The following is a 9,157-nucleotide window of genomic DNA, read 5'->3' as shown; positions in this document are numbered from 1 at the left end:
TTGTTTGAATTTGCAATGCATGAATGACCTATGGTGTGAAACATCTTTTCATATGCTTATTTGCCCTCTGTATTTTTTCCTGGATTAGGTATCTTTGGCCTATCTTTAAATTGGGTTGCTTGTGTTCTGTTCAATTCTCAGAGTTCCTTATCTATTTTGGTCCTTTCATGGATCACAACCTTGAGATGGCGAAGGGGCTTGCATAACTCAATGAGAAAGCAAAGGAATTCCAGAAAAACATCTACTTCTGCTTCACTGACTACAGGGAAGCCTTTGACTGTGTGGATCACAACAAACTGTGGAAAATTTTTCCAGAGATGGGAAAACCAGACCACCTAACCTGTCTCTTGAGAAACCTGTATGCAAGTCAAGAAGCAATAGTTAGAACCTTACATGGAACAACAGACTGGTTCCAAATCGAGAAAGGAATATGTCAAGGCTGTATATTGTCACTCTGCTTATTTAGCTTATATGCAGAGTACATCATGTGAAATGCCTGACTGGATGAAGCACAAGCTGGAATCAAGATTGCTGGGAGAAATATCAACAGCCTCAGATATGCAGATGACACCACCCTTATGGCAGAAAGTGAAGAGGAACTAAAGAGCCTCTTGATGAAAGTGAAAGAGGAGAGTGAAAAAGCTGGCTTAAAGCTCAACATTCAAAAACGAAGATCAGGGCATCTGGTCCCATCACTTCCTGGCAAATAGATGGGGAAACAACGGAAACAGTGACAGACTTTATTTTTATTTTCTTGGGCTCCAAAATAACTGCAGATGGTGACGGCAGCCATGAAATTAAGAGACGCTCGCTCCTTGGAAGAAAAGCTACGACAAACCTAGACAGCGTATTAAAAAGCAGAGACATTACTTTGCCAACAAAGGTCCATCTAGTCAAAGCTATAGTTTTTACACTAGTCACGTATGGATGTGAGAGTTGGACTATAAGGAAAGCTGAGCGCCAAAGAATGGATGCTTTTGAACTTTGGTGTTGGAGAAGACTTTTGAGAGTCCCTTGGACTGACTGCAAGGAGATCAAACTAGTCAATCTTAAAGGAAATCAGTCCTAAATATTCATTGGAAAGACTGATGCTGAAGCTGAAACTCCAATACTTTGGCCACCTGATGCGAAGAACTGACTCATTGGAAAAGACCCTGATGCTGGGAAAGCTTCAAGGCAGGAGGAGAAGGGGACGACAGAGGATGAGAGGATGGCATCACTGACTCAATGGACATGAGTTTGAGAAAACTCCAGGAGATAGAGAAGGGTAAGGAAGCCTGATGTGCTGCAACCCACGGGGACCCAAAGAGTTGGACATGACTTAGTGACTGAACAGCAACATCTATTCTGGATACCAGTCCTATATCAGATATACCTTTTGCAAAGATTTGCCCCAGGCTGTGGCTTGTCTTCTCCCCCCTCTGTCTTTTTTTTTCTCATTGTCTTAACAGTGTTGTCTACAGAGCAAACATGTCACATTTTGATACAGTGCAATGCATCATTTTTTCTTTCATGGACCATGCTTTCCATATTGTATCCCCAAACTCATCATCAAATCCGAGGTAAGACAGATTTTTCTCCTATGTTTTCTTCTAGATGTTTGCCATTTTACATTTAGGTCTGTAATCCACTTTGAGTTCATTTTACTGTAAGGGGTCCCCTGAAAAGATTTTGAAAAGCTCTTTACTCACCACCATATAACACACACACATGTATTGTGAAGTTGACATCTACAGTATTTCAATGGATGTTTCAACAGTCATGAAGGGTATAATTTCCAGTGTATTGTAAATAGTAGATTTCAAACAAAAACTGTGAGATCACTTTTTTCCATTTCCACAGGTGATTTTCATGCCACAGGCTCTTTGGAGGTGGTTCTTTTTCTTCCTGCCTCCCCTTTCCATCCGCTGCCCCTCCTTTGCGGTCCTTCTTCACACGGGCCACCTTTTATTATTCACACACCCTCGTACTTCTCCAAAACACCAATTACATTTCTTGTTAGGACCTGTGACCATGGGGGCAGTGGATTAGACATGTGGATGTGTAATTATGAAACAAGCAAGTAAGATGTGGTTTCTGTGTCAATTAGTCCAAGTGTCCAAGAACAAATAGTACTTTCTGCCAGTATGAGATGGGGTTCACTGTTGGCTCCATTCCTCATTTTTTGCTCTTTTAGGTGGAGACTCTAGGAAACCCTGTGCACAGATCAGAGCAGTTGGGAGGGGGGACCAGGCTGCCAAGTGCTGAGGCCCCTGGAGCCTTCTCAAGGGAACTGAGAGAGGCGGTTGAGAAAGTGAAACTGAGGGGGCATTCTCCAACTACCAGTTTTTAAAATGTAGTTTGAATTGGAGGATAATTGCTTTACCATGTTGTGTGGGCTTCTGCCATACATCAACATGAATCAGCCATAGATATACATATGTCCCCCTCCCTCTTGAACCTCCCTCCCACCTCCCATCCCAGCTTACCCCCTCGGTTGTCACAGAGCACCGAGACCCCACTATTTCAAACAAAGGATGTGCAAGTGTTGAGGTACACAGAGATGATTTTGATTTTTTAATTTTATCTTTTGGCCCACATGGCGTGTGGGATCTTTGTCCCCTGACCAGGGATTGAATCCATGCCCCTGCACTGGAAGAGCAGAGTCTTAACCACTGGACTGCCAGGGGTCTTGAGAGAGAGTTTTAAAAACCTTTGCCTGCTCCGTGGACTTTCTTGAACACTTTGTGTCAGACTAGGGGCCTACAGACCCCCTAGAGGACAGATTCAGTGGGATACTCACAGACCCTGAGATTCCTTGAAGACCCTGCAACACTGGCCTGTGTGGGTGCCCTCCTGTCAACAGCCAGGACACATGTCATCCCCATCCTTGGTGGGACCTGGACCCCCTGGGAGGAGTACCAGAACTGAGATGAGACTGGATGGGCCGAATCTACTTATTGTCAGACGAAGGATTGAATTCAGTCACCCAGCACTTAACTTCCTAAGCGATTCTCCTGGGCCAGGTCGGCAGAGACACTCTCTGGGAATGGGTGCTTTGCTGAGACATATGTTCTTCAGACAAGGCAGGCAAGGTGACGTTCTATAGAACGTGTTGGAGGGGGACAGCTGAGGCCTGTCAGAGGAGGCAACATTCTAGTTGAGACCTGATGGAATGAGGTAGCCAGCCAAGCAGATACCTGAGTGAAGAGTATTCCAGGCACGAGGCTGGCAAGGGCCAGTGCAGAAGCCCTAGGGCATGTGCCTGGGTGGCATGTTTGAGCACCAGTTAAGAAGCTGGTGTGGCTGAAGCTGGCTGCAGCTGCTAGAGCAAGGGGCAGAGTGTGTAGAGCATGGCCAGAGCATTGATGGGGGAGAGGGACCCATCCTGCAAAACCCTGGGGCCCCTAAGGATTCCTGCTTTGGTTTGCAGTGACACAGAGTGCCACAGCAGGGTTTGGAATTCAGGGTTGGCCAGATCTCAAGGAAAGGCATGCTCCAGAGGCTCGGGGTGGAGGGGAAGAAGGGGCCAGTCGGAGAGGGTAAGGGTGTAATCAGAGGGCAGGGGAGCCCAGCAAGGAGGCTGGGGCTGTCCCCACCTGAATGCCCAGGTGGGCTCAGGCCAGGGCTGCCAGAGGCGGCAGTAGCAAGGCTGGGGCAAGAGCGGGAAGCTGTTTTTGGCCAAGCGGCCTGGACGGCCTGTCGGCGGAGAGGACGGTAGAGCGGGAGACCTGAAGGCAGGCGGAGAGCCAAAGGCAACATGTGGGTGAAGAAACTTCTGCATGGCTGCCGCCGGTGGTGGTGCAAAGGCCCTGGGGTCGACCCCGTCTGGTTGCCGGCGGGGGTGGTGGGGTGGTGGTTGCTGGAGCCTGCAGGAACCCGCACAAATGACCAAGGAAGGAGGCGGGGGCGGCCAGCGCGGGCCGATTGCCTTACAAGGCGCCCTGCAGGGCCGCGGCCTCATGCTCCGCCGCCAGCGGGCCGCAGGGCCAGGCTTGGAGGGGGCGGGACTGCCGGGGCGCGGGCGCGGGGCTCGGCGCGGCGGCCACTGCCCAGGGGCGACTCTGCGGCTTCGCTGGGGCTCCAGGTCCGCAATGGGCACGCGCGCAGGCGGGGTCGCGCTCAGGCGAGGTGGCGCGCGCAGGCAGGGCGCGCGCAGGGGATCGGGCCGTGTCCGGCGCCGCGCACACCTGTCACGCCCAGCGCGCCCCCGGCCGGCACGCGCGCGGCCCACGCAGCTCCGGACTTGGGAGGCCCGGGCTGCCGAGTCCCTCCCGCCACGAGGCGCCACGGGGCTGGGCTGCGCTGGGCGGCCGCGTGGGTGGCCGTGGCGGGCCGCTGTGCGCGGGGGTCGCAGGTGCATCTCCGGCAGGTCGGAGCCCTCGCGGGGGAGGGGGGCCATGAGTGGCAGGTCTAGGCCTGGGGGTGAGCGGGAACGGTGGTGGGGCGGGCGGCCCAGGGGAGGGGGGGAAGGGGCACGGAGCCTTCTGGAAGGCGGCAGATCGCGGCTGACTAGGGGGTGCGGGGGCGGAGAGGGGGCGTCTGGGTGCTGATCGCTGTCGGGGGCTGGCCCTGCGCGGAAGCGGGGAGGAGGGTGGGCGTCCACCTGGGAGTGTGGACCCGGACTGTGGGGGAGGGGCGGGCCGGGTCGGGCTGGGCTGGGGGAGGGTGTGCGGGACCGGGGTTCCGGACTGAGGCTGTCTCTGAGGGCGCCCTGGGGGCACCGCTGAGTCTGGGCTTGAGGGCCGGGGCTGCCCCTCGCCCCTGGGAGCCTTTCCCCACCTCGCCCTGCACCCCCAGACATGCTGCTGCTCAAGAAACAGACGGAGGATATCAGCAGCGTCTATGAGATCCGCGAGAAGCTCGGCTCGTGAGTGTGTGTGTGTGTCTAGGAATTTGTGTGTCTTCGTGGGGGGGGGGGGCAGGGGTGCTATGGGACCTAGAGGGCCTCTCCATCTCCTTCAGCTCAGGGGTCCTTTCCCGTCCTGTCCCTCCCTGCCTGCCTGCCTCTCTGCTGCAGGGGCGCTTTCTCTGAAGTGGTCCTGGCCCAGGAGCGTGGCTCCTCACACCTTGTCGCTCTCAAGTGCATCCCCAAGAAGGCTCTTCGAGGCAAGGAGGCCTTGGTGGAAAATGAGATCGCGGTGCTCCGCAGGTGTGTGCCCCACCAGGGCTGGGGAGTATTCTGGGCTGGAGCGCCATCCCCCCACCCCCCACCCCACCTGCCCTGGTGGCCCCAAGAAAGGCCTGGCCTGGTCTCTGCCTGGCTGGACTGGGCCAGGCTGGGAGGAAGTAAAGAGGTTGCTGGGCTTCCCAGTGGTGGCCCACAGGGGACGTCTTTGTGCCGTTGCAGGGTCAGCCACCCCAACATTGTGGCTCTGGAAGATGTCCACGAGAGCCCTTCACACCTCTATCTGGCCATGGAGCTGTGAGGACCGCAGGGTCAGGCGGGGTGGGGTGGGGGGCGCTGGGTTTGCGTGGTAAGCTGGGGCCGGTGGGGCCTGGGTCCGCTGAGTCACTGCTCTCCTCAGGGTGACAGGGGGTGAGCTGTTCGATCGAATCATGGAGCGCGGCTCCTACACAGAGAAGGATGCTAGCCACCTGGTGGCCCAGGTCCTTGGCGCTGTCTCCTACCTGCACAGCCTGGGCATCGTGCACCGAGACCTCAAGGTGCCTGCCCACCTGGGGCTTGCCCGGTGTCCCTGTGCCAGGGATCTTGGGAACCTGAGGGCACCCAGCTCCCAGAGCCACACTGGGGCTGACCTGCCGTTCTTTCTGCCATCTGTGCGTCACAGCCTGAAAACCTCCTCTACGCCACCCCCTTCGAGGACTCCAAGATCATGGTCTCTGACTTCGGTCTCTCCAAAATCCAGGCGGGCAACATGCTAGGCACCGCCTGTGGGACCCCAGGCTATGTGGGTGAGTGAGGGGGTGCCCCCAGGCTCCACGGGGAGCCGGGGGAGGGGGCAGGGGGTGCTGTGGGTGCTGTGGTGCCAGGGGCAGGGCAGGCGGTGGGTCCACTAGGCCGCACTGAAGGCACAATGTGTGTGTGCACGGGTGTGTGTCTGTCTGTCTCTGGCCTCCAGCCCCGGAGCTCTTGGAGCAGAAACCCTACGGGAAGGCCGTAGATGTGTGGGCCCTGGGTGTCATCTCCTACATCCTGTGAGTGACCACTGGGAAGGTTCTTCTTCTGCCTGCCTGCCCCCGGCTGGGTTGGGGAGGTTTGGACAGCTGGCTGATTCATCTGTGGGTGCCAGGCTGTGTGGGTACCCCCCCTTCTACGACGAGAGCGACCCTGAACTCTTCAGCCAGATCCTGAGGGCCAACTACGAGTTTGACTCTCCCTTTTGGGATGACATCTCAGAATCAGGTGAACTTGAGGCTGATCCAGAGCTCAGGGAGGTGGGTAGGGATGAGGGCCCATGGGGACATGGGGGGCTGACCCCGGTCTGACCTGGCTTCCCGGCTTCAGCCAAAGACTTCATCCGGCACCTTCTTGAGCGAGACCCTCAGAAGAGATTCACCTGCCAGCAGGCCTTACAGCATCTTTGGTGAGTGGGACCTCTGCTGAACTGTCCAGGGGGAACCTTCAGAACCCCCACTGCCACTGACCTCCGGCCACCCTCTAGGATCTCCGGAGATACAGCTTTTGACAAGGACATCCTGGGCTCCGTCAGTGAGCAGATCCAGAAGAATTTTGCTCGAAATCACTGGAAGGTCAGTGTGGACAGGGACCTGGGGGAATCAGCTCAAGGCTGGCTGCTCCTCCCGTCAGCCTCAGGAGGATGGTCTGGGTGGCCAGTGACCTTTGTGGGCCTCCAAGTCTTGGGCCCGAGATGTGGTGGCCTGACACCCCTCTCTCCTGGCAGCGCGCATTCAATGCTACCTCCTTCCTCCGCCACATCCGCAAGCTGGGGCAGAGCCTGGAGAATGAGGCCTCTGGACGGAGGGTGATGAGCCGCAGCCACCCGGGCCTTCCGACCAGCCAGCCCCCCGAGTGGTGACAGCCAGGTGCATGCTGGGAGATGGCTCCTTGGCGAACTCCAGAAGTGGCAGGCCCCGGGTGGCCTAGAGCTCAGTGGGCTGAGGGTGGAGAGCACAGACAGGGGTAGCGGGGGAGCCGGGGTCCCCCAAGAAGGGGATGAGAGAGAGGTGCGGGGGGCAGGCCATGCTGCTGGCCTGGATTCTTGAGGGGCCCAGTGCCAGGCCCCAGTGGGCACCTCTGCTGAGAGCCTGGGCTGGGGGCCGGGGGCACAGGGCAGGCCATGGTGGGGGGGGGCTCCTGAGTGTCCGTTTTCCTGTGCTTCTCTCTTTCCCTCTCCTCCAGGCAGATGCCCAGGCTGAGCGCATGGACCCTCAGAGCCCCCAGCTCTACACACCCCACCCCGCCAGCCCAGGGTGGGTCGCTGTGGGGAGAGTTCGAGTCCTGTTGGGTGGGGTGCATGGCGCTGGGGTGGGGCATTTGCAGACTTTCCCTCCCCTGTTGCCACCACACCCTGGCTACGAGCCAACAGGCCCCAGGGATGTCTGGCCCGTGCCTGTTGTGTGCTTTGCTGTGGGTGGTCCTGCTTATGTCGTGGCCCTCCAGATCCCCCCACCCACCCCAGTCTCCCCCAAATCAATAAAGACAGACAGAACAGTGGGCAGTGGTGAGCTGGAAGGAGGGATGAGGGGTGGCAGGGCGAGGGTGGAAGGGGCTGGGTGTCTTCCACGGGAAGGAAATCAAGGAGGCAGGTCCACGGCCGTGAGACTTGGTCCATCATTGCCCGAACTTCCGCACACAAGCACCCGGTGGGCCAAGGACTTCCTGTCCTCACTCTCCAAAGTGCTAGCAAGAGTCAGCCCAGCAGGCCAGCAGGGCCACCACTTGGGGTCGGCCTGCATGTGGCTCTGGGGCCCTGGGAGAGAATGGGCGCATCTCCTGCTGGCAGCGGGGGTGGGAGGCGGCGAGGGCTGTCTCCAGGCCTCCAGGGCTGGGCTGGGCTGTGCTCAGGGGCAACTAGAGTCCTGGGCCGTTTTTTGCCCTCTCCGTTCCTTCCCTTGCTTCCTGGGGCCCTGGACGGACAGTGCACGCCCTGTGTTTGCAGGCAAAGGCTCTCCAGCCTCGGTATCCAAGGCTGAGGGAGGAGCCCCTGGCCAGTAGGGGGCGCCACTGGGGCCCGCACCGTGTGCTGGGTCGTGGCTTCGGTGCACCTGGGCTCCAGGCTCCACAGGGCCTTTGCCCTGTTTGTGCTCCTCACGGGAAGACTCTGAGGACCTTGGCCCCATCCGGGCCAGAGGGAGCACCCTGAGTTCTGGGCCAGCAGGCCACCCCTTCGCCCTACCGGCCCGTGCCAGCCTGAGTCGCCCTGAGCAGCACTAGGAAAGGCTCTGGACCTATCAAGGCCGGGCTCTGGAGCTCCGCCCCGTCCAGCCACTGCAGAACCTGATGAAGACACTTCTCCGTGTTGACATTTGGGCCCTGAACGGAGGCAGCGAGAAACCCCAGAGCAGGGCTGGCCTGGTGCTCAGGGGTGGGGCTGGAACAGGGCATGCCTGCCTGCTGCTTCCCAAACCCCAAGTGCCTTCTCTGGCTTTCTCCTCCCCCCACTCACTACCTTCCATATACATCTACCTATGGGCCCCTGAGCCCTGGGGCAAGTCCTGTGGGGGAAGGCAGCTTCATCCTCTGTCACCACGGGCACTTTTAGGCTGTCGTTTGCTCAAGGCCTCAGGGTCAAACAGTCAAACAGTGAGGTCCCACCACACCAGCTGCCAGCAGTCCAAGGGACTGTGGCCAGGTCTCCAGAGCTTGGCCTCTTAACCTCCAGCAACCTGGCCTGCCTGCCACTTGGGGCCTTGTCAAGAACTGTCCTGCCCCCTCAGACGTCCACTTCACTGGCTCTCCTTCCCTCATTTCGGTTGTTCATACTGTCTCCCCAGTACACCCACACTGTCTCATTCTGCCGTCCAAATTGATGGGGCCTTTAGTGTGCGCCAAGCGCTGGGCCCGCGGGTCAAGGGTGCCCACTCTTACACAGAAGGCCCTGCAGCGGAGGGGCTGGGCTTCCTCAGACGCAGGAGAGAGTAGCCGCTGGCTGCTCCTGGAGGCTTGAGCCGGCACACCAGAGCCAGCCTTCCAGAAGGAATGGCACTCCTTCAGAGACACCCAGCCCAGGTTGCCCCCTGGTCCTCACTGAAG

At 58.1% G+C, this 9,157-nt stretch overlaps 1 protein-coding gene across 6 annotated transcripts; it reads left to right on the top strand.

Annotated features, from left to right (window-relative positions):
- The first annotated feature begins 3,724 nt into the window (after positions 1-3,724).
- On the top strand, positions 3,725-7,618 carry PNCK (pregnancy up-regulated nonubiquitous CaM kinase). 6 transcript variants are annotated; one of them, XM_059883533.1, is made up of 12 exons: positions 3,725-4,066; positions 4,780-4,859; positions 5,000-5,131; positions 5,330-5,404; positions 5,508-5,646; positions 5,772-5,895; positions 6,063-6,138; positions 6,234-6,346; positions 6,449-6,527; positions 6,606-6,693; positions 6,846-6,987; positions 7,308-7,618. In XM_059883533.1, the coding sequence occupies exons 1-11, from the start codon at positions 3,740-3,742 to the stop codon at positions 6,978-6,980; spliced, it is 1,368 nt and encodes a 455-aa protein (XP_059739516.1). In that variant the 5' UTR covers positions 3,725-3,739; the 3' UTR covers positions 6,981-6,987; positions 7,308-7,618. The 6 variants fall into 6 exon arrangements, with proteins under 6 accessions (XP_059739516.1, XP_010819874.2, XP_010819872.1 ...); XM_010821572.3 differs by having other exon boundaries at positions 7,304-7,618; XM_010821570.4 differs by having other exon boundaries at positions 4,000-4,066; positions 4,780-4,849.
- The last annotated feature ends 1,539 nt before the right edge of the window (positions 7,619-9,157 follow it).

Source organism: Bos taurus, chromosome X, assembly GCF_002263795.3.
Source record: "Bos taurus isolate L1 Dominette 01449 registration number 42190680 breed Hereford chromosome X, ARS-UCD2.0, whole genome shotgun sequence".
NCBI classification, from domain to species: Eukaryota; Metazoa; Chordata; class Mammalia; order Artiodactyla; family Bovidae; genus Bos; species Bos taurus.
Note: the sequence above shows the minus strand (reverse complement) of the source record. Positions and strands in the feature narration are given on the sequence as shown.